Source organism: Peromyscus eremicus, chromosome 2 (genome assembly GCF_949786415.1).
Source record: "Peromyscus eremicus chromosome 2, PerEre_H2_v1, whole genome shotgun sequence".
Classification (NCBI taxonomy): Eukaryota; Metazoa; Chordata; class Mammalia; order Rodentia; family Cricetidae; genus Peromyscus; species Peromyscus eremicus.
In genome coordinates this window covers 139911678-139937315 of record NC_081417.1, presented here as the reverse complement: position 1 = coordinate 139937315, position 25638 = coordinate 139911678, and the positions used below count along the sequence as shown (strand labels likewise).

At 48.2% G+C, this 25638-nt stretch overlaps 1 protein-coding gene across 1 annotated transcript in view; it reads right to left on the bottom strand.

The window, feature by feature from the left end:
- The window catches only part of Phc2 (polyhomeotic homolog 2), a 71341-nt gene extending 65169 nt beyond the window's left edge, over positions 1-6172 (bottom strand). The window contains exon 1 of the mRNA XM_059255885.1: positions 6058-6172. Coding sequence (XP_059111868.1) covers positions 6058-6172 — 115 coding nt within the window. The remainder of the gene's footprint in view (positions 1-6057) is intronic.
- Between the last annotated feature and the right edge of the window lie 19466 nt (positions 6173-25638).

The window sequence follows — 25638 nt, the reverse complement described above, 5'->3', positions numbered from 1 at the left end:
ATAGGGGTGGAAAAATACAGTCCCCAAAACTGCAACAGTGTGGCGGGTGCTATGATGAGGTGGCAGGTTAGAAAGGATGATGGGAGAGAAAGTGAGCTGAAAGGCCCCTGACAATGACACTGGGGATGAATCTTCACAGAGAAAGAGAGCCTGTTGTAAGCAGATATGCTTGGGAGGGTATTCCACAGCAACAGGTACTAAGGACCTACTGTAGCAGACCACCACACTGTAGGAGACCCCCACTTCACCTACTGTAGCAGACCCCACTTCATCTACTGTAGGAGACCCCCACTTCACCTACTGTAGCAGACCACCACTTCACCTACTGTAGGAGACCACCACTTCACCTACTGTAGGAGACCACCACTTCACCTACTGTAGCAGACCACCACTTCACCTACTGTAGGAGACCCCCACTTCACCTACTGTAGCAGACCCCACTTCATCTACTGTAGGAGACCCCCACTTCATCTGCTGTAGGAGACCCCCACTTCATCTACTGTAGCAGACCACCACTTCACCTACTGTAGGAGACCCCCACTTCACCTACTGTAGGAGACCACCACTTCACCTACTGTAGCAGACCCCACTTCATCTACTGTAGGAGACCCCCACTTCATCTACTGTAGGAGACCACCACTTCATCTACTGTAGGAGACCACCACTTCACCTACTGTAGGAGACCCCCACTTCACCTACTGTAGGAGACCACCACTTCATCTACTGTAGGAGACCCCCACTTCACCTACTGTAGGAGACCACCACTTCATCTACTGTAGCAGACCACCACTTCACCTACTGTAGCAGACCACCACTTCACCTACTGTAGGAGACCCCCACTTCACCTACTGTAGGAGACCACCACTTCACCTACTGTAGGAGACCACCACTTCACCTACTGTAGGAGACCACCACTTCATCTACTGTAGCAGACCACCACTTCACCTACTGTAGGAGACCACCACTTCACCTACTGTAGGAGACCACCACTTCACCTACTGTAGGAGACCCCCACTTCACCTACTGTAGGAGACCACCACTTCATCTACTGTAGCAGACCACCACTTCACCTACTGTAGCAGACCACCACTTCACCTACTGTAGGAGACCCCCACTTCACCTACTGTAGGAGACCCCCACTTCACCTACTGTAGCAGACCACCACTTCATCTACTGTAGGAGACCCCCACTTCACCTACTGTAGCAGACCACCACTTCACCTACTGTAGCAGACCACCACTTCATCTACTGTAGCAGACCCCCACTTCACCTACTGTAGCAAGACCGCCATTTGCCCAGAAGGAGCCCACAGAAAGCCATTGAAGGTTTGGTTCAAGACATATGCTATAGATGTACCCCAAAATCTTTTCATGTTCCCATTCTTACACATTCTTAAATTTACTTGGCCTGTGTTGGGAGTGGAAGAGAAGAACATGCACAATTAATAGGAAGAAGACAGACAATGAAAGGAGGTGAACCCTGTCTGGCTTTCTCCACGAGGCTGATAGGGCTCGACCAATGGGTTGGTTAGTCTCAAGCTATGTCAGGATTTAGTCAGTATTTGGTTAAATTGTTACATGGAGGAGTGGGGGAACAAGAGGGTGAGTGGAAAATGGTTTTGAGGCAGCAATAACCATGAACACAGAAACTTAACTGGTCAGTACTAGGTGACTATGAATGAACGCACAAAGGAGAAAGAGCCCCTGTGTGTAGACCAGCAGAGCATGGAACAAAGGCTAGAGTGTGCCATGAGCAGTGCAGACAGCTATGGGAACTGGCCTGTGGTTCCACCCTACAGGGAGTCCATGGCTTGAGGGGGAAAAGGAGCACCGCCTGGTTAGGGGTTCCAGATCGGGCAGACAATCACAGCACACCTGTCCAACCCATTTCTCTCTCAGCAGATGAAAAAGTCTCCTAGACCTCCCATGAACGAAAGGCTTGCAAAGGACCACAAAAGTGAATAGAAGTGAACTCACATGTAGTTTTAAGTGGGCGCAGAAGGTATCCCCAGGACTGCAGTTCCATCTGGCAAGGCTTTCCTAGTTCTCTGTTCTCTCATACTGGCTGGTATCAAGTTAAAGTTCAAAATACTCCCCTGTTGTCCTCTACACCACCATTCTAGACCCAAAGAGTCTCCAAAACATGAGGACCAAATGAAATAAGATCGTTGCCACAGCACAGTAAGGACTTTGGGCCACTAAACAACCTACCCAAAATAAGGGCCACAGAAAAGAAAAAAAGAAAGAGAAAGCTTTTCCAGCTTTAGGAGGCATCTTGCTGATGCCTTCAGCCAGAACTGGTTACATAATCTATGAGGCCTATCACAAGATGAACACTCCGGGCCTCTTGTTACAAATTATAAAGTTTTCAAGGGTTGGAGAGGTGGCTTAGTAGGCCAGCCTGCTTGCTGTGTGAGCATAAAAACCTGAATTCAAATCCCTACACCCCACATAAAGCTGGATGTGTTAGTACATGGCTGTCCTCCCAGCACTCCTGAGCATGGGATGTGGAGACAGGAGGATTCCCAGAAGCTCATGTGCCAGCTATTCAAACACAGACAAGGCAGAAGGCAAAAAAACAATACCAGAGGTTGTCCTTTGACCTCCACACATAAGGCCTGGTGTGAGCATGCCCTGTCCCAACAGTCAAGATCACAAGACAGCAGCCACGAGGCATTAAGGCAAGTATACGGCCCTCTGAGCTCAAGATGTAGGCTGCAGCCTCATAGAGCCAGTCCTGCTTCCAAAAACAGTACAGCATGGTCATGTGCAAAGCTGGCCATCCCTGAGTTATAGACCCTATCCTGACACTCATTTGCTAAGCGACTTTAAGGCAATTTCTTCCACGATTGTGAGGAATTTAATGGGGTAAAGAGCAAAATTCCCAGTCTACAGCAAGCACTCAATAAACGGAAACTCTATGGTTATTGTTTGAAACAATGTGCAGATAGCAATTTTTAAAGTTCAAGAAGTGAATTGCTGGGGTGGGGAAGCTGACTAGTTGGTAACATGCTTGCCATACAGACATGAAGCCCTGGGTCCATCATAGAACCTACCGGTTGTTTGTTTGTTTATATTTTTGTTTTGTTTTGGAAATGTCAGCATGTGCTGTTGTAATCCCAGGGCTGGGAAGTGGAGACAGGTGGATCCCTGCCGCTTGCTGGGATCCTGCCAGCCTTGTCTAAACCTGTGAGTTTCAGGCCAGCAAGAGACCCTGTCTCAACAACAACAAACAATAACAATAAAAACCTCAAGATTAGCAGCATCTGCGGAATGACAAGGAAGGCTGTCCTCTAGCCTCCACATGCACGCACACATGCATGCACACACACTGAGGCTGTCCTCTAGCCTCCACATGCATGCATGTGCATGCACATGTACTGACACACACAAGTGTGCACGCGCACACACAGAAATAAACCACCAGTAAAAGGTATAAAAAAAACCAGAATATTTCAGAACAAAATTATGAGGCAGACAGGGAAGGCTAAGTTTAAGTGCTTTCCTTCCTTCAGTGGCAAACGCAAGGATAGTCTACACACTGTTGCCATTTCTAATCTGTGCCTCGTGCTACGCACCTCTTTGTCTCCGGCTCCCTAGTGTTCCTTCCTATGCCCAATCCCCCACCTAACTGATGTTATCATTTAAAAAGTTATAAAAAAAAGTTATAAATGGCCTCCTAGTTATTAAAACACACATTCCTCACCAGCTCCGTACAGTTTCACATTGCTGCTAATTTCTCCACCTCAACCCTTTTCTTTCCTCGACTCGTGTGATACTCCATACCCGTAGCCAACAGCATGTCTGTCTGGACATGTGTCCATCAGAGACACCACACATGATGGTGGGTGGGATGCCCGAGTCACATAACTAAGTTGAACAGTGCTTTTGTTTCTTGGATGCTACTTGTTCTCTGCCATGTGGACTCTATCCCCTCTCCCCACTCCCTAAGGGAGGCAATCTCTGGGCTCCATCTTCAGATCTCGACACTAGCATTTTTATGTTGTTACCTCAGTGAGCTCCGCTAACCTCAAGCTTCCACTGTTACAGTCTCCGTATTAGACTCCCCGACCTCTCTCTCTGGAACACCAGTCACCTCCTGCTCCCAAGAACGCGGTTTTCCCCCTGAGAAGTCTGAGTATTGCTTCGAGATACTTTCGCACTTACCTCTTCTTCTCCCTAAACCAGTCTTCCGTGTGGTCTGGCTCATTTCGCTAACTGTCCACCCAGGGTCAAGACTACACTTGGTGTCATTTTGTCTTTGATCTCCAGTCACAGTCTTGCTCGTTACTGGCTGGACTCACCTCTTTCAGCACAGCACCCCTGTTCCTCACCCTGTCCCAGCCACACCGGGTAAGTAACTTGCTGGCTGTGCTGTCCATTTTCCCCAAACTCCAGTCTCCACCCTACCGCGGAGAACCTTCTCAAATATTACTGTCACGACACCACACTTACCTAAGCCCAAATCTTCCGCTTCCCAACTGTAGGACAGAACCCTAACTTTCCAGATTGCCGATCCATGCCTCCAACCGGCTCCTCTGATCCTACAATCTGTCTACTTGATCTTGAGCTTGCTGGACTGGTCAGCCCTGTCAGCTGATCCCTGAAACTCTCAAAACATGCTGGCTTCACATTTTATGAGCACTGTGTTTTCTGTCCAGGAATTCCTCCCTTCTTTCTTCCAGAAGAATCCATCATGGCTCTGGGTTCATTTTGCTGCTCTCATTGTTTAATGCGATTATTATTATTATTACCGTTATTATTTGTGTGCATGTGTGTGAAGGGAGGGGCGGGGCAGGCATATGCTGCGGCTGGCGTGGGGACGTCAGCGGACAAGTGTAAGGAGTTGGCTCTCATCTTCCATCCCCTGCGGTGCTGTACTTCCGGCTGGCCCAATGGGTTTCCAGGTCATTCTCCCGAGTCCACCTCCCACTTCCCAGGTGAGGAAAAGAGGGAATTACAAACACAATGTTTCATGTTTCCCATCCAGCGTTTTTTGTTTTTTGTTTTTTTTTTGGACAGGGTCTCACTGTGTAGCTCTGGCTGTCCTGGAACTCACACTGTAGACCAGACTGGCCTCAAACTCACAGAGATCCACCTGCCTCTGCCTCCCCAGTCCTGGGATTAAAGGTGTGCGCCACTATGCCTGGCTGACATCCAGCTATTAAGTGAGCTCCAGGGAACAGTCTGTCAGGCTTGCAAGGCAAGAGCTTTGATCCACTAAGCCAGCTCTCTTGATTTGCATTTTGAGAGAGGGGTTCCTGTAGTCCAAGCTGGCTTCAAAGTCACTATGTAGCCGAGGATGACCTTGAACTCCTAATCCTCCTACCTCTACCTCCCACATGCTGAGATTATAGGCACGTGCTGGCACACCCGGCTCTCCCGTGATTCTGAACAACTCTTCCTTGGGGATCACAGTGCTGGATGATTTTCCTTTCTAAATCAGTGTAATACTTTACAGCTCAAAGTGGTGCCGACTGCTGCCTTACATTTGGGATCGGTTTACTTCACACACACACACACACACACACACACACACACACACACACACACACGAAGCCAGTGGCATTAACACAGAGGAAGAAGCCAAAGTCAAGGAGTTTACCCTAAGCCATGTGGCTAGTACAGTAGAAATAGGATTCAGATCCTTCTAAACTGTGAATACCCCAACCCACGCCACCTCCCTCATTTCCTGTCTCCTCCAAGGCACAAATGCTGTGCAGGGTTTGCACACAAGTAGGTGTTCGGTCACTAGGTTGACGGAGAAGGCTGCTGGAAGGCTAGCTCCTGCTCTCTGACAGAATCTGCTAGGCCAGAGCACAGCTGGGACCACCCGAGCCACCTCCTTTTACTTGGCTTAACCTTTGACTTCGAAGACTTAGTATGATTCATTCTCAAAAGAAGCTTGGGTGTGTGTATGTGGAGACGGTTCAGTGGGTATAATATTTGCCATGCAATGTGAGGGAGGACCTGAGTGTCATAATCTCAGTGCTTTTGTGGCGGGGTGGGAAACGGAGACAGGAGAACCCGGAGCAGCTCACAGGTCAGCTAGCCTGGCCCACAGGGTGCAGCAGCAGCAGCAGCAGCAGCAGCAGCAGCCGGACCCTCAAAGAGGCGGAAAGTGAGGACTGACAGCTGAGGTTGTCCTCGGACCTCCATACATGCTGCGGCATGTACGTGCCTGCACACACATACACACACGTCACACATACATCACATATACACAGGCATTGTACATGCATACCCTCCCCCGCCACACACACACACAGACATTTTGGGTTAAGTAAAGCTAACGGGTCTTTATCTGATTCAAACATGTATTGAATTCTGGGGATGAGATCCATCTTTAACATTCTGCACCCATCCTTGCTTTCCTTCCAAATGACCAGGAAGTAAAAACAGGCTGGTCAGCTGACTGCAGTTCTGGAAATCAGCTCCAATAGTTAAAATTCTCAGTTTAAGAAACTACAGAAGTGAATCGTAGGTGGAAATGGCGCTAAGGGGAGGGAAGGATAGCAGTAAGGAGGGAGACAGAACAGGAAGGAGGTGGCACAGGAAACAGTCTATGCAGGGGATGGGCCGGTCCCGTTCTGCACAGCTGTTCCAAGCTGTCAGACTCACTGCTGTTGTTCATGGCTGGCAGCATTAACAGCAGGTTCCGGCCTGTTTACACGATTTACGATCTGCCTGGAACTCACTGTGTTGTTTAGACGGACCTAGAACTCTGTATGTAGCCCAGGCTGGCTTGGAACTTGAGATCTTCCTGCCTCACTCGGTTGCTTAAGTGCTGGGATTACAGGAGTGTACGACCATCCTGGCTAGAATCCTTCCTTGACTCACTCTCTAGCTTCTGATCTTACTTCTCTGGGAGTCACAGTTTCGAGGCTCACCATTGCTTCCCCGACGGTGACTTTTTGGCATGTGGTTTACGTTTGCCCTCCTACGATGCTGCCTTGAGTGCCCAGCATTGTGCCCAGGGTTCAGGCTCTCTACCCTGAGGTTGTTGAGGGCCACCATTTTCCATTTCCACTTGTTGAACCTTTCCTCGGAAGCCGTGGGTGACAAAGGCCAAGAGTGAGGCTCAAAAAAGCCCATGGGGGGAGTATATGGGAAAATATCACTGGAAAATTGTGATAGCAATGAGACGTATAAGCCAGCTTCTAAAAAGTTACATGATAAAGGAAAGGAGACATGATTGCAATATAAAGCCACTTCCCAAATAAAAAAAAAAGGGGGGGGCTATTCCTGTGAGATACAATTTTCCTTAGTGGGAGCACTGACTGAACTTTGTTTGGGTGTCCTTTCTAATCTTTGTGACAAACTCCTATTCACCCTTCAGCACCTTGCTGAAGTATGCTCTCTGGGAAGCCTTCTCTGACCTTAGACCCGTTTACCAGATTCCTTCTTGCTCCCCCATCTGGTGTTCTGTTATCACTTTGGCTAACAATTTTGTCTCTCCCACCACCTCTCTGAGGACAAGGGCTAATTATGGTCCTCAGTGTTGCCTCCTCTAGACACAACAGAGTGCCTGGCATATACCAAGTGTTCCTCCTTGCGTGGATAAATACACCAAGAGCAGCCTGCAAGTACAATTTGCACTTCATTTGCAGAACTCGGTTTGGTTGCTGCAGCTCTTCACTTGGAAGCACGTTTCCCCTTGTTGGGAACAAACGATTCGAGACTCATAAAGTAAGCTCCATCCACAACGGCACATTAGGCTGTTCTTCATACCCTGGAGACGCGAGCATTTCCCCTCCACGCTAAACCTCTCGGGGCCGCCTTGATATTAGCAGCACATCTCCGCGCTAGCATTTCTATTGTGGCCAAGGCTAAATTACACCATGAGCCTAAAGAGGCCACCCGTCTTAGTGAATTGGGGGAGGGGGTAATTAGAAGACAACATTTCTGTAGCAGACCTAGGAGCGGAGAGGGAGGAGGAAGTTGATTTAAACCTAGCATTGTAAGAAATTTGCTAGAAACTCAAGCCAAGCAGGAGCTTCCTCTGGACATGACAACAAACCCTGGTGTCCTGCAAGAATCTTTCCCTACCGGTGTCAGGTCAGAAAACAGGACTGGGGGGGGGGGTGCCTGCCTTGGATACCCCTCCTTCTTGTACCTTGGGACCTGCTTTTGCTTAACGAGATAGCTCTTGTTTTCTCCTTCCAGTAACAACCACCGCCACAGTTTGCTCCCCCCCCCCCCCCCCACACACACACTGGCTCGACCTCGCCTTCGTCCTCCAGCAACCCCAACCAGGCTTAACTAGGGATCAAAAGTGCTAGTAGCTGGGCTGTCAGGCCGCTGCAGAGCAGGCAGCGCAGTGGGCAGGCCAGACCCTGGTGTCCCCCCCCCCCCCCCCGCAGTCCCCGCGAGGACATGGGCCACAGGGGGCGGGCCTCTCCACGTAAGGAGGCCACGCGCCCCCGAGATCGCGCGACTGCGGGGACTTCAGCGGCTCTCTCCCAGTCGCCCGCGAGCCCCGGGCCCGCGAGATCGCCGCGGTCCTCACGGCGGCCGGGTCCGGGTCCGCGGTGAGCCGGTGTCCACCGCGCTGCCCAGCCTCACGCGGCCCGGCCCGCTCGCCGCCCCGTGACAGCTGGGTGCCCAAAGGGTTAAGCCCGCCGCGCCGCGCCGGGTGTCCCCCGCGCGCCGCCCCGCCGCCGCCAGCCGGCCCCAGCGCGCACGCGCCCGCCCGTTACCTGCGGTGGCCTCCGCGCTCCTCCTCCACCTGGCCGCGCTCTCCCGGGGCCGCCCCTCAGCCCGCCCCCTCGGCTCTCCGCCGCGCACCCTGCTGGCTGCCCCGCCGCGGCCCGCGGAGGAGGGGCCTGGGGGCGATTACCATGTATTAGCATACCGGAGCGGGTCACGTGGCTGCTCCAGCCAATGGCCACTCTGGAAAGGCGGAGATTGCACTGAACACGCCTTGGTCCTGCTCCGGGCCTGAACCGGTGGCCATGGCAACGGAGGGGCGGGCGAAGGAGGGGGGAGGCGCTGGAGCCTTGTGGTCCCCTGGGAGCATCTCAGCTACCTGAGCTCGGCACCGCGACCACTGCGTACTTTTCCTACTCTGTGTATGGAGAGCACCTCAAATTGACCTCGCTAGGGAAATTCAGATTCCGGAAACGCTCTGAGCACTTAAACCACGTGCCTAACACTTTTCTGCAGATGACTCTCGGGGTAACCTCAGGAAGTACATATCATAAACTTAACTTGATAGTGGGGCAAGCTTATTATGCTCACAGAGGCTCAGCCACTCACCCAAAGTCATACAACCACACTTCATAGAAAAAGTGGAGACATGAGAACTTCAGGGTCAGGGCCCTCCTGCGTTTTTCTCCCCTCACAATTCCAAAGAGTCAAGAAAAAGACTTGTATACAAACAGTTGAGAGAATCATCACACATCACCTGTAGAGCGCCTTTGCACTGCCTTACAGTGACATTCTGAGGCAGAAGCCTTATACCCACATTACAGATGACAGAAATGAAGCCTGGAGATGATGGGACCTGCCCTGGGCCAAAGAACAATTAGAAGGTGACAGTTAATTATTTGGATCTCTGCATGCTCAAGCTATAGGAAATTTTACACACAACTAAATTGCGGTATTGCTATAGCCACTTCAAGAAATCCAGACACTGAACTTTTGGAAGGGCAAGCAAATTGTCCACATTTATACCTCCGGTACCTCAGACAATAGATTCTAATCCTGGCTTATCTGGCTCCAAAGCTATATTATAATGGGATCTCATTGTACCAGGCTCAGTTAATTTGGATTTAGACATAAGAATGCCATCCCTAATCACTCAAGATTGGAATATATTCTGTGACAAGTGGCATGTATTAAGGTCACAGAAGATAAATATTGGAGTCACCAAGTTGGTAGGGGACTCTAGAACCCTGTCTCTCTGCCTTCACCTCTGTGGATCGTATAATTCACCTAAAAGCACCAACATTCCCATATGGACTTGTTTAGCATGGTAGCTCACTGATGTGAATGTAGCATGTGTGGATTAATAGATCAGACCCTGTGGTTTAAATGAACTGTCTAGGCACTTTAAGGGATTATTCAAGGTCATTTAAAACATATGAACATTTCATCTCACCAAATTGACTTAAAGTTCAAATCCTTGTAAACTGTGACTATGTGGTGCTTATGGGCACAAACATAGAGGCAGACCTACCTGAATCAACATCCTGCTTGGCCACTCATCGGCGGTGTGATCTACAGCAAGCTATATAACCTGTCTGTGGCTCAGTTTCCTCACTAACAAGACAGGATGGGAATGTTGGAAGCATTAAAGAATTAATGTATAATGACATGTAATACAGACCTGGTCCAGTGGGTAAGACTCCATCCGTGATAGCTACGGTCATTTCTACATCGGGCACAGGATCTCCCATGGGACAGACAACCCATGTGTTCAGATCTCTCCTCCTTTCCTGGCACTGGGACACTGAAGCTGCCTGTCATCCCCTGTGGCACATTAAACAGCCTGTTGTGCTGGTGGAGGCTTGTTATCTCTCCGAATGACATTCTCTCTTCTTTGGATCATAAATAATTCCTGGACTCAAAGGACCTGGTTTCTCTTGCACATCTCCTAGCACCAAATTACCGAAGTGGCTCCTTGTCAAAGAGGAGCTTGGCAAGCCGAGCAGCCATAAGTCAGGCTCCTTGAAGCAGTTTTATGAGCGCCGTAATGAGGGAGATGAGCTGTCCTCAGGAACCAGTGCCGTCTTTCCTGGCCACAGGAAATGAGCTCTTTGTACTCAAAGGGTCTCAAAGCCCAGGCACAAGGAGTGTTCAGGAAGTGGGCTAGGGACTAGATGGTGTCGACTCAGACAGCCCCAGGGCTAAACAACCTCCATCCTGCTATTCTCCCTAGAAGGTCAAATTACTCATGCTCTTATGGCAGCAATTGCACCAAAGGCTGGAGTGTGGCTGTAGGTGTTAATCCTCCTCCGCCTCCTACTATGTGCACAGGCTGTCACCCCTAACTCCCCAGCCCCCCTCCCCCAAGACAACACAGCATAGAACAGAGGTTAATGGCCGAGTCCCTGGAGTGGCTGGACTGGGTATGAATCCTGCTCCCTCCACCCAAGTGTCAGTGGGGAAGTTCCTTAACTCCTTTGCACCTCAACTTCCTTATCTGTAAAATGGGACAAAGTGGTCGCTGTCACAGGTTCTTGCTGGGATTAAATGAGTTACTAAGAGGTAGATATGCAGGACACCCTCTGGCAAACATTGCTGATGTATTAGATAATCGAGCATAAAAAACGCTTAAGTCCAGTAGATTCTGTAGATGTACCTGCAGCCTTGAACAGAGTGCCTTCGACCCTCTCTCCAACTCATGTTGCCCCTCCCCCACCCCAGTCCCTTCTAAGCTGGGTATATAGGTTGTCCAGGAAAGGAAGACTATTCTAGAGAGCTTCAGTTTGTACCCTGGATCCACCACACTCCTTGCTCTAAGTGTGAACTCAAGTGATTTTACATTATCTGAGCCTCAGGGCCCTCATTTGTGAGGGGACTTCAACTCCCTCCTCAAGTTGTTCTGAGCATTCAGTCAGATGGGGGTCTGGCAGGAGATGGTGAAGGCCTGAACAGGACAGAGGTTCTGTTCAATCTAAGTCATCCTCCATTTTTACTTAGCTCTCCAGTCATGAAAATAGCTAAATATGATGGAAGACTTACTTTGGCCTTCTGTTATATACATCATTTTTCTTTTTTCCTTTCTCATTTGTTTGTTTGTTTGTTTGTTTTTGTTTTTTGAGACAGGGTTTCTCAGTGTAGTTTTGGTGCCTGCCCTGGATCTCGCTCTGTAGACAAGGCTGGCCTCGAACTCACAGAGATTCTCCTGGCTCTGCCTCCCAAGTGCTGGGATTAAAGGCATGTGCCACCACCGCCCGGCACATCATTTTTCTTAATCCTCACACTAGGTTGAGAGGCAGTAGCTTGTCCAAGATCTCCACGGGAGTCTGTGGCAGGGCTAGAGTCCTGCTGAGATGATCAGATTCCCAAGTTCATGCTAAGAACTCATCACGCTGCTCACAGGCTTTCAACTTCAGCCTGACTGTTAGAACTCGTGTGTGTGTGTGTGTGTGTGTGTGTGTGTGTGTGTGTTTGTGTGTGTGTGTGTGTGTGTGTGTGTGTGTGTGTGATTCCCTCCTCCACCCATCTGTCCACTCTCTCCAGTGTCCCACCAGAGCTCAGCATAGTAAACACTCTGTATGTACATAGGTGTTTACAGAGTGACTGGAAAGAAATGAGAGTGACATTCTTACTGAACTCAAGTTCCAAGAAGAAGGACGAAGAAGAGGAAGGAAAAAGGGAAGTGCTTCACTTGTATTAAGGGGTCTACAAAGTCAAATGACTAAACTTTGAGATCAGGGGAAGTTAACATGTTGCAGACCACAGCCAAATTATCCTGAGCTATTTTTAGTTACTTTGTCTCTTTGAAAGCTACCCACTGCCATGCGTCTAATCTAATATGTGTGTAATGATCAAAACCTTACAGTGTATCCATTGCAGACCACTAGCTTTCATTAGTCCAAATGCTAAGCATGTCATCAGACAGCATCTGAAACCACAGCAGAATTTCTCACATTTGCTGTAACCTCCCACCCTCACCCAAGCCTACCCCCAGTGTGTTTGGCACACACTTTGATTTATGGCTGTCTTCATTCTGTAGCTATAAAATTTCATGTAGCCACTTCCACACCAGGACATAGCATTTGGGGAAACCCAAATCCACGTGCATTGACCGTGATCACTTGTATTTGGTTCCAGAATAAACTCTTATTCCCTTTGAGATGAGAACTGGTTTGGAGCCTACATTCTTGGATAGTGATGGAAACTGCTTACCTTGGGCTGTCGCAGGAGGAAGACTTCACACCTCTGAAACCCTGCCTGCTAAACAGTCGTGTGGAAAGGTTCCCCTTTTCTTTATGGGGGACTTGGCTTCTAGGTTTCAGAGGTCTGCCATGGATCCAAAGATGACTCATCTTCAGGACACATTCTGAGAGATGTCAGGGGCCCCCTGGAGCCCTCTGGGGACTCTGTTAATAAACATTAGTAGGGTGATTCCACAGGAGCCTTAACGTCTAACCGTAATAAGATACCACAGATTGGGTGGTTTAAATGATACAGGTGTGTTCTCTGACAATCCAGGAGCCTACAATCTGAAATCACAGTGTCTTAGACCTGGATTCTCAGTGGGACATCTGTCCTGCGTCTCTTCTAGTTTCCTGTGCCTGCCAGCAGTTCCTGACATTCCCTGGTCTATGGGTGCTTCGCTGCCATTTCTGTTTCTGTCTTCTCTCTGTGTATCTGTGTCCTAATTTTTCCTCCAGTCACCTTAATACAGTGCAGCTCTGTTGTAACTAGATGACCAGACACAGTCTTGGTCACAGGCACTGGACTGTAGTTTTGTTTTGGAGATGCAGTTAAACTCACCATAGTACGTTTGGAATAAGTTGGAGAAAATGAAAAAAAAAAAACGAAGAAAGGAAAGGAATAAAGAGAAAGAAAGGGGTGATGGTAGTCTGTCTTCACAGTGGTAGCAATAAGGAGTATTACCAGGGTCCCTCAGAAATGGGACCAACTTTTTCCTCCTTGGCCAATTCCATTATTTCTCCATAAACGTCTCCAAACTCATGTAGCAGACCCAGGAGGGATTGCAGAGTTTTGTTTTGTTTTTCTCTGCTTTGTTTTGGTTTTGGTTTTTCAAGACAGGGTTTCTGTGTGTAGTCCTGGACATCCTAGAACTCGCTCAGTAGACCAGGCTGACCTTGAACTCAGAGACCGCCTGCCTCTGCCTTCTGAGTGCTGGGGTTAAAGGCGTGCACCACCACCTCCCAGCTGAGATTTGTTTATTTACTCCACAAACACTCATCCAACTCTGCCAAGGAGCTGAATGGTCAGAGAGGAAACTTAACCCGGGGAAGATTTGGTCCAGGGAGTGGGTATGGATTGTCTAGGATCACCCATTAAGTCTGGCTAGGAGCAGAATATCCCAAACCTTAATTCCAAGCCCCGTTGATGCCTACTAGGAAGTCTACCCATCACCCTGGACTCAAATATCTAGTTCTTAGATAAATTGGAGTTATTAAAAACTGTGTTGTTCCCCAAGTTCCCCAAGCTCCATCAGCTGGTCCAGTACCTGAAGGGCTTTGGAGACATGCACAAAGCTAGAAACGTGCCAGCTCTAAGTGTGATCTGCCACCCTGCCTTTGCTTTTACCCAATTAATCACCTAATCCTAAAAACACTGTCTCTGTATACAAGGGCTAAATTGGGCACAAGGGAACTCTATGGGTAGAGACAATAACTTGTTTATCTGTTGGGTCTTTGGTTTTTTTTTTTTTGGTCCCAGTGTTAATATAGAAACTGTCATGGAATGTACCTGGAAAAACGATTTGTTCAGTGGGCTGGGGAGATAGCTCAGGGGTTAAAGTGCTTGCTGGGTAAGTATGAAGATCTAAGGCTCTCCAGCATGGCCATGCATTTGTAACCCAGCACTGGAGGGACATGGAGACAGGTGGACCCCCATTGCCTTGCTGGCCAGCCAACCTGGCTTTAATGGGGAGTTCCAGGTTCACTAAGAGACCCTGTCTCAAAGGATAAGTGGAAATGTGATTGAAGAAGATACTGATGTCAACTTATGGCTTTCACATGTATCTGCACCTGTACACACATGCACACATACATGCACACCTCCCACACACACATGCAAATTATTTGTCCAGTGAATGAACTCATGTGGCTCCAGATGGTGCCAAAAGCTCTCTGTAGGTTACTGGTCTTCATCCCACAGACAGGAGCAGACTAGGGTTGGCTTAAGTTGCTTGAATTCCATTGCCAGGGTTCTATTAATCTGAATATTCCCCTTGTCATTTCATCATACGAAAGGATGGTGTTTTGACACTAATATTTGTGGCTGGTGTGAATCTGGTCCTGCCTAGAGCTGTCAAGAGATGAGAGATCAGCTTGGAGCAGTGAGGCTGAAAACTAGGCCAGGCAGGGGTCAGAGATGGGGTCAACCCAGCAGGAGTTGTCAGTTGAGAGCAGGGGTGAGAGGGAGGTCAGATGCGAGATCAAAGCCCAGGAATGAGGGCAGGTGTGGTCACTGTGACTCTCCTGAGGATGACGGCTTGTTAGCTGGAGCCCCTTGGGAAGACGGATCATCAGGTCCTCTGGGTTAGGCCTTTTGCTCACACGTCCCCAGAGGTTCTTTGTAATTGATCTGGATTCGAGTCCCCTACTTATAAAGAGGACACAGAGTGTCAATGTCATCCACCAGGCTCTATGTTCATATAATTACATAAACTTTGGTACAGAATACTTGGCTGTCGGATAGTGACATCATTTTGGGGAATAGGGGAACCGTTAGGAAGTGGGGTGTAGATGAAGTAGGTCCCTGGGGGATGGTTAAGCCTGGTCACTGGTCTCTTCCCCTCGCTGCCATAGAGGTATTCTGTATTACAATTACGCCCCAGATCAGTAGAGCCAAGAACTATAGATTAAACCCATGGACTAATAAGCCTTTCTTCTCTTAAGTTGTTTGAGTCCTATGTGAAGTCACAGCAATGCCATGCTTGACTAATACAGATATCCAAGATCAATAATAATAGTGATGGTGATGATGTTCGCTATGGTCTTTTTATGAAGCTCTGGAATAGGTTTGGAAGTGCAGTTGTTTGTTTACTCATCCATCTGATCATTCCTTCCTTCACTAATTTGTCCAGTTGTTTTGTAACTCAGCACCGCACCGCCCCCCCCTCAATTCCAGCCTCTGTTAAACACCCGGCTTCCTCCCAGTTTACACTGCAGCAGGGAGCCAGTGCTGGAGGTGTTCTCTCTCGGTCTTCAGCTCTCTGACCCCTTATTGGATTCAGAGTCCTTGGGCTTTAGCTTTGGTGCCACTTGGACACGACGACCTATTAAATGAAGAAAATCAAACCAATGGAGTCATTTGCACTTGGTGGTTCTTTTTCTTGTTGTGTGACATTGGGCAAGACACGTGGAGAAGGTACCTCTGTCTACTGCCTGTCTGCTATCTCTAGAAGTGGCCTTGGCCTTCCTGCTTCTACAGGGTTGGGAAAGAGCAAACACACACACCTGTGATTATGCACTTCACCCCAGACAGCAGATGATTGGTCAAGGTTGGTATCTGACCCAAGATGGGCCAACTAGTTGTATTCTGTCTCTAGGCCTCCAAGACTTCTGGCCTACTCTGGCTGCTTCTGGAGTGGAGGAATGGTTGTCAGTAGACATTTCTCATAATGCACATCAGAGAAAGGAAAGAGCCAGTCAGGGATAAAGAAAAGCCAATGTGCAGACTCTTAGGGCACCAAAGGTCCAGATGACCTATCCTGGGGCCCATCATCATCTTCAGCCTTGAGTCCTAGGGTGGATATTTTACTGTCATAGTAATCCCTCCCTTTGTGTAAATCCCACGGAAGAGAATGTAGAGGGTACTATTTATCCTCCTGGTACCTAGAAGGTAGGCTTCCCCAGCCCCATAGCTGGTCCTCAGGGTCCCAAGAATTGTTCAAGAAAGAAGCATATTCAAGAGTCTTGGTCTGGAATCTTTTTTTTTTCATTTTTCTTTATTAAGAAATTTTCTACTCACTCCACATGCTATCCACAGACCCCTGTCCTCCCTCCTCCCACCCCCAGCTCTCTTTCCCAAGCCACCCCACATCCCCACATCCCCCAAATCGAGGTCTCCCATGGGGAGTCAGCAAAGCCCAGCACACTGAGCCTAGGCAGGTCCAAGCCCCTTCCCACTGCACCAAGGCTGTGCAAGGTGTCACACCACAGGCGCCGGATTCCAGAAGCCTGCCCATAGCTGGTCTGGAATCTTGAGACCAAAAAGTTCTTACCCAGCTCCAGAGCCTGTCTCAATTTTAAATGAGCTTTTGTGTTGCTGTGATGACTAATACCCACTGTAAAGTTGGCTGTATGAAGAATTGCACAGAAGATTAGTGACCACACTTGTGTGTGTGTGTGTGTGTGTGTGTGTGAGAGAGAGAGAGAGAGAGAGAGAGAGACAGAGACAGAGACAGAGAGAGACAGAGAGACAGAGAGAGACAGAGAGACACAGAGAGCGATCACTAGATTGTTAGGGCTCTCACACAACAAATATGTCAGTCCCTTGATAGAGTTATAACATGATAACATTACTGGAAGATGGGGAAAGGTAACAGTTGTTGGAGGAAGAGGGTCACAGATGGAGGATGTTCTTGGAGCTTGTGTCTTATCCACTGTCTCCTGTCTATGGAGAGGGGAAGAATAGTCCGTGTTACATGGGACCAAGTAACCAAGGACCAACTAAACTCACTAAAACCATGAGCCAAAATAAACACTTCCTCCCTTAGGCTGTTTCTGACAGATATTTGGTCGCAGGGACAAGAAGAAAGAGTAAAGAATGCAGCTGGAGAGCTTCAAGAATATGGAGAGGAGGAAAGGCCTGGGGTCTTGAGATAGTTGTATGGCTGGTCCGGGTTTCCGGGGAGGGATTGTTACTACACAATGCTCTTTAGTTGAAATCTCCAAGAGAGCGTTTCGCATCGACGTCATGCTCGATGCTGCTCTGTCTGTCCCCAGTGTTCACCATTCTTCACACACTGACATCATTCTCTGCACACTCGGATTGGTCTGTGGTTTAAATGTGGATTGTACCCCCACAGGCTTATGCTTTTGAACACTTGGTGATGTACTGTTTGGAAAGTTGTGCAACTGTTAGGAGGGGGAACCTCACTGGAGGAAGTGGAGGGCTGAGGGGCAGGTCTTGAGGCTTTGTAGTCCAGCCTCACTTCCTGTTCACTCTCTGATTCCTGACTACAGATGCCATGTGACCAACAGCCTCTGGCATCTGTCATCACGCTTTTCTACCACTCCCATGATGGACTGTGTCCTTCAGACAGGAAGCTAAAGTGAACCCTCCCTCCCTCCCTTATTGCCATGAGGTTTTGCCACAGAAATGACCAAAGTCACTAACGCAATGGTGAATATTGGTCTGTCCCTCTTGAGGTTAGGGAGGGGGTGACAAGCAGCAATGTGGAGTATGTTCCCAGAGCATCCCTTCCCTTAGATCTGCTTCTCTCCCATGCCATGGAGCTGATGTATGTTAACTCTTCCAGCATCTCTCTCAGTCAGCTACATAGATCTGTCCCCCGATACAGATGGGGCTGACATTTAGCTCAAATTGTGAAGCCATTGAAGTACACTTCCGTTGAAGGCTGCTTCTAGCCTCTGTAGGTGACCTGCTGCATCCTTCTCTGATGTCCTCAGGTTCCCCCCAGAATCCCTCAGATCTCTGTTTCTCCAGTGACTAATGGGTTAAAATCTACCTGGAATAACCAGTATACTCTTCAATAGCTTGAGGCTGGACACTGGCATGCTCTTCAATTTGTTTCTGACCCTGCTTATTTTAAGGGTTTTCTTATTTACAGATAAGGTTTAGAGAAATTAATTAATGTCATTCCTTCTTTCACTCATTGATTTAACAAGGTTTTATATGGCAGCTTTGGACTAGTCCTGGGCTAAGTGTTGAGGATCTGTGCTAAAGAAAACCAATAAGGAGAGTACATAGTAGTACAGAGACAGATGAAGACAATTAAAAAGGAAGCAAATAAATACATACAGTCTGGGTATCCTCAATCCCAAACCCCAAATGCTCCAAGATCTAAAAGGTCTGGAGCATCGAGTTGTTGTGGGATATTTGTACACTGTGTGAGGATGAATTGCTGTGATTGGTTTAATAAAGAGCTGAATGGCCAATAAGTAGGCAGGAGAGGACAGGTGGGATTTCCAGGGAGAGAGAGGAAGAGGAGGAGGAATCTAGGTACACCGATTTTGCCAGTAGACTCCGATGTGTACTGAGGAGAGGTAACAGCCACATGGCAGAATGTAGATAAAAAATATGAGTTAATTATTGTTGGAAAAAGCCTAAGCTAAAGCCAAGCTTCCATAATTAATAATAAGTCTCCCTGTTGTTGTCTGGGGGCTGGCAATCCAAAGAAAGTCCCACAAGAAAGCTTACTACCTCGAGGAGATATGATGACGGAGGTTGAAAACAAATCACATTGGGTCTCATGAAGATGAATACAGTCAAAATCAGTTCTCGGGGCTGGACAGATGACTTAGTGGTTAAGAGCACTGGCTGTTCTACCCAGCTGTGATTCCCATCACCTACATGGTGCCTCACAACTCTGTAACTCCAGTTCCAGGTGGTCTAACACTCTGTTCTGGCCTCCACAGGGAGCTGGCAAGTGGTGCATAGACATACATTAAGACAAAGCACTCATACACATAAAATAAGATACAAATAAATGTGTTTTTTAAAAGCCCAGTTACACTAAAAACATTGGCTAAATAAGCTTTAGTTTATTTGTATATACTGTACACAAAACAGAAATGATTCTTATCTTTGGACTTGGGTCCCATTCTCAAGAAAACCTGTATATGCAAATATTCACTGTGTTGATTTGAATGAAAATGGCCCCCATAGATTCATAGTGGCATTATTAGAGGCGTGGCCTTGTTGGAGTAAGTGAGGCCTTGTAGGAAGAAGTGTGTCACTGTGGGGTGGGCTTTGAGATTTCAGAAGCTCAAGTCAGGCCCAGCGGCTCATTCTCTCTTCCTGCTGCCTCAATTGGATGAAGAACTCTCAGCTCCTTCTCCAGCACCATGTCTGCCTGCATGCTGCCATGCTTCCCACCATGATAGTAATGGACTAAACATCTGAAATGTAAGCCAGCCCCAATTAAACGGTTTCCTTTATAAGAGTTGCCATGGTCATGGTGTCTATTCACAGGAATAGAAACCCTAGCTAAGATATTCCCCCAACTGGAAAAATGCTAAACCAGAAACACTTGGGTTTTTTGTTTTGTTTTGTTTTTGAGACAAGGGTTTCTCCGTGTAGCCCTGGATGTCCTGGATCTTGCTTTGTAGAACAGGCTGGCCTCAAACTCACGGAGATCTGCCTGCCTCTGCCTCCCGAGTGCTGGGATTAAAGGCGTGGGCCACCACTGCCTGGTGACACTTTTAGTCTTAAGCATTTCAACTAAAGGATACTCACTGCTCTCTCAAACTCTGATAGTGCTACCAAGGGAAAGAGGAGGGAGGGAGAGGTGAGGGAACTTGGGAAACTTGGGACAGATGTGCTTTAGGTGGGAGGCCTCTGGGGGACTCTAGGGAAGAGATCTTTAGGCCCAGACCCCTGGCACATAGGAAAAACCTGGTGTCAAATAAACTCAGCTGAGGTCATCTTGCTCAAAAGGAACAAGTTGGGCTTGGGGCCAAGATCTGTACGACTATGAAATGTGGATTCTTTTTTCCCCTTTTGGATTATCTTGCCATCTCATTCAGCCACCTTATGTAGATTCTTATGGATGGGCCTCAGATCTCCTGCAAATCACTGCTGGCCTGTCCAGACCATAAACAAATACTCTCACACTATAAGACATAGCCAGAGGCCCCCTGCCTCCTTAATCAGTATAAGTATGTCTTCGACTAAGACATGCACCAGAAGAGCGTCCCAGTAGCTAAACCCTTGGCAGGGATGGGAGAAATAGCTTTCCCTCTGCTGCACAGTTTGGCACTCAGCTCCTCTGAACTCAACTTCACACATGATCACGATGCAGCTACTCCATCTGTGGCCCAAGCTGAGTAGTTCAAGAATGGATACCCGCCCTCAGGGAAGGCAATCTATTAGGCAAAAGAGATGCAAAGACCAGAGGACCTAACCTTGTGAATTTGAGACAGTGAAGGCGGCTTGCAGGGCAGAAAGTGAGGAAGCCACCACCGAGGAGGGAGAGGTGAAGGCCGCAGAGATTCCAAGAACACATGGCCTGGCTATGGCACATATTACTAAGTGTTTCCCAGTGTGCTTTGCTCTCTCTGCTGACAAGTATTTAGTGCCTCTTGCTGCTTGGAAAGTGTGGAAGGGTCCCAGTCCAGGTTGGGAATGTTTGGTGATTTGAGTGGTATAAAGTTTCCCATCAGGGCCAACTTCAAGGCTGATGTCAGTGAGTGCAGCACTGGATGGGAAAGAGCCTGTGTGGGCTGGCTCCAGGACACCACTGGGTCATCAGCTCCTTGTTTTCATCCTTAGGAACCCACTCTGAGGTTTCTCAGGGCAGGTGGCTACCTGGTTATAAGTGACATTTTCTGCCTCTTAGGTATGGCCGTTTGAGTAAAATCTGATTGGTGGGCTGTGGGCAGCCTTGATGGGGCCACTTCCTCCTCACAGCTTTGAAAGAGCTCCTGATCAATTCTACCTTCTCTCTCCCTCTTTCCTGCAGGCCAGACTACAAACCTGGTGAATTGTCCTTATTATGTGGACAAAATAGCTGATAAAAAACAGCCCAGAGAAGGAAGAGCTGACTTCGGTTTGTGGTTTGAGGGGATACAGTCCGTCATGTAGGTATGAAGGCAAACGTGTCAGTGGTTGGTCACACCGTGTCCACAGTCAGGACACAGAGAGAAATGAGCACCAGGACTCAGGTGCTTCCCTTTGTTTTCTTTCTTATTGAGTCAGGGACATCAGACCACTGGATGGTACCATCTATGTTCAGGGTGATTCTTTCTCCTTAGTTTAGTCTCTATGGAAACATCCTCAAAGACGTACCCATTTTCTAGATGGTTCCAAATCCAGTGAAGTTGACAAGAGTATCATACACAGTGGAGATGAGGAAAACACCCTGGGGCTAGCAGCCACAGTGTGCGAGGGAAACCCAGATCTTTGTATCCAAGCAACCTCTGGGAACAGAGCTCCCCAAGTGCCACCTGCTTCGCTTGTGCTGTTCCTTAAGAGAGAGTGTGGATTTTTTTTTTTAAGACAGGGTCTTACTATGTAATTCTGGCTGTCCTGGAATTTGCTATGTAGACCAGGCTGGCCTCAAACTCATAGAAAGCTGCCTGCCTCTGCCTCCTGAGTGCTGGGATTAAAGGAATATACTATCATGTCCAGACTAGTGTGTATCTTCTGTCTTAGTAAGGATTTCTATTGCTGTGAAGAGACACCATGACCACGGCAACTCTTATAAAGGAAAACATTTAACTGGGGTGGCTTACAGTTCAGTCCATTATCATCATGGTGATACATGGTGGCGTGCAGGCAGACACGGGGCTGGAGAAGTAGCTGACAGTCCTATATCTTGACTCACAGGCAACAGGAAGTGGTCTGAGACACTGGATGAGGCTTGAACATGTATGAGATCTTAAAGCCTGCCTCCACAGTGACACACTTCCTCCAACAAGGCCACACCTCCTAACAGTGCCACTCCCTATGAGCTTATGGGGCCAACTACATTCAAACTACCACAATCTTATTTAAAACTTGTATTTTGGAGGGTTTTTTTTTTTCTTCTTATGGCAGCTTGTCATTAACACTAGTACTCAGACCTGGAGCCATCTGGGAACTAAGGCAATTTGTGGGTATCTTTGTCACAAATTCATCTTGTCCTTTTAAAATGTCCCAAATGAGTCTGTCTATATTATAGAAGAGTTTACTATCCTCTGAGTTTGAATTCCTAGTGACTCTGCAAGTCTAGACTATGTATACATTTCCTGATAAGAATTAAGAGACTGGATCCAGGACCCAGTTTAAGATCAGCTTGTAGGAAGAGAGGGAAGTGCTTAGCAGGCTTAGGGGCCGTACTGGGGCTTGGTCGTTAATGCCCTGTTCAAACTTGCAGACTTGGTTAATCTCTCTGGGTCTCAGCTGGCTCTAGATGGCAGGACTCATGGTGTGATACTTAACAGGGTCTTAGTCTGGTATCCGTGTCTTAATTTATCTTCTCTTGCTCTTATAGGGTAGTTTATAAACAAGAGAGGGTTGTTTAGCTTACCTTTTCCGAGGCTAAGAGCCAGTCTCTTCCCTCTGGTGAGGCCTTCTTGATGTCTCTTAGCACAGCAGAGGGTTTCCCATGACAAGACAGAGCAAGCCTGCTGGCTTGGATTAGTCTCTCTTCCTTTCTCTCTATAAAGACTGATGCTATCATGAGGGCCCGACTCTCACAATTTTATCAAGTCCTACTTTCTCTAGGCTCTGCCTTCCGATACCAATAACATGAATTTGAGGTTTAAGTTTTCAACTCACGAATTTGGAGATAGGGGTAGGACACATTCAAGCTGAAGTAAACTTCAAGAAATTAATACTGAATTCCACTGCTTCCAATGGGACCTTAGACACTGAAGAATTCAAAACTGTCTCTAGGGCTGGGACTATGGATCAGTTTGTAGAGTGCCCACCTAGCCTGCATGAAGCCCTGGGTTTGATCCCTAGCACTACATAAAACAGGGCATGGTGGTGCACACCTATAATCCCGGCACTTGAGAGCGAGAGGCAGGAGGATTAAAAGTTCAAGGTCATCCCTGTCTGTATAGTGAATTTGAAGCCAGTCTCGGTTATCCGAGATGTTCAGTGTACGTAATGTTCCCCCTCTCCAGAGACAGTCCTATTAAATTGTCCATCTCTGTTCATTTGCTCATCTGTTCAACCCTTTAGTCAAAAGTGGATGGCACATCCTGTGTGCTGTAGCTAGAGAGATGACTCAGACCCAGCCTTTTCCCCCAGGAGTTCAGTCTGTTCAACTTGCCGCAAGGGCCCCAACTATAAGACAAAGTGGCCAGCACTATATGGGAGCTGGACCAAGATGCTGTATCACACCAGGGAACACAGCCTCCATAGCCTCAGTGTGATGCTCACCAGCAAGAGAGACACAGGAATGGAGCACAGAGGGCTGAGGAGGATGTATTTGACCTGGGAGCTGAGCATCCTGGGGCCAGCTTGGACTGAGGCTGGAAGGAGATACAGGTTCTGGATGTGAGTTAGGGAACATTTGTAAGTAGAGGGTCACAGAAACCACAAAAGAAGATTGTGATTTTCCTCCCAGTCATTGTCCCCAGCTGCTGGGCCAAGATCAGGGTCCAGAACTCCCAGCGGCCTGACCACACAGGGTGGCCACACACACCATTTCCCATGGAAGATACTACAGGGGATTGACCTCAACTGGGAGCACCAGGGAACAAGTCAGTGGTGAAGGAGAAAACATGCAGTACCAATTCTGTTTTATGGCCTTATCTGACGCCAGAACACGTAGAAAGGGCACCGGGTCATCCCTGGTGCAGCGGGGACATAAATCAGGCAGCACCCTGCTTCCTGAGGCCCTTGCCAAGGAAGACAGGACCTGCCCAGCTCTAAGTGAGATCAATTACAGGCCATTTCTCTGCTTGTCCCAGTGACTTCCACAGGCTGCTGCAGGCCTGGCCCCAGAAGCAGTTCTCAGACCGTGTCTGTGACACTATGCAGAGCCTCACTTGGACAGGCCAGAGGCAAAAATGCTACATGGAGAGGTTAGAAGGAAGGATAACAAGGCAGGAAGAGCTGCTTTTGTGTGTGCCGCCAGCCAGTGCAAGCCGCAGGAAGCTGGGGCTCAGCAAGGTTGAGCGACTTGCCTAAGACCAGCCAGTGCAAGCCGCAGGAAGTTGGGGCTCAGCGAGGTTGAGTGACTTGCCTAAGACCACCCGCCTAGGAATTAGTGAAGTCCTAAATCCAAATTCAGTTCTGACTGCCTCTCCAGGCTGAGTTCTAAAACAATAATAGCAAGGAGATAGCAGACCTAGACACGTTTTGTTTTGTTTTATTTGAGTCCACTTGGTTTGGATTCAAATTCTGACTTTTGCACTTCCTGCCCATGTAACCGGAAGCGAGGCACCGAACTCCAGAAGCCTCATTTTTCTCATCTGCAACGTGGGTAAACAGAACCTACCCCAGTGATGCTGTGATGAAGATTCAGAGTACATAAAGTACATAAAGTAGATGGAAATGTACAGTAACTGGTAGAGTTAGTACCATCTCTGCCATCTACATTCTTACCTCTTTTTTCTCACCACAGTCAAGTGTTACAGATGGGGTGGGGGGTGGGGCGGTGCTTGTAAGGGTCTGCCAGTATGAGAGAGGCAGTGTGCAGTGGATATTTGTTCTGTCTATGACCTTGAAGCACAGCCCCTAGAGATATAGCAGGTAATTGTCCTACCCACCTATGACCTTGAAGTTCCCGCCCCTGGGGCATGGACTCAGGGTTACCCTTAAGACCTGAAACGCACAGACCTACTCTTCTCTCCTTCATGGGTTGGATGCTGGGCCTGACTCGGGCGGAAGAACAGCATGGGACTGTACTTCGACCTTTCAGGACCCTGGGACAATTTGGTTCTCGTTTCGTTGTGAGTTTTCCTTCCTAATACATTCCTTTCCTCTTTAAGCAGACTCCATGGCTTTCTCATTATAGCAGCGTGTCTGGGGGACTGAAGTGATGTGGATGACTGTGAAGAGAGTAGCACAGAGTAGAGGGAGGCAGTCTGGGACCAGGTCCTGCAAGGCTGCTTTGGAAGCCAGAGTAAGGATTTGAGGATTTGTTCCAAATTAGGTTCAGAACCATCGGGGCAGTCTTACCCAGATGGAGGAGTAAAGTAGTTGACCTTCTGTGTCTCTGTGCCAGGCTCTGCTAGAAGGCATGGGAGGATAGAGAGGTAGCCTGTGAGGTTCAACTTCTGCTGCTGTGATAAAACACTCTGTCAAAGGCGATGTAAGCTGGGAAAGGGCTTACTTCATATTATACTTCTAGGTCTCAGCC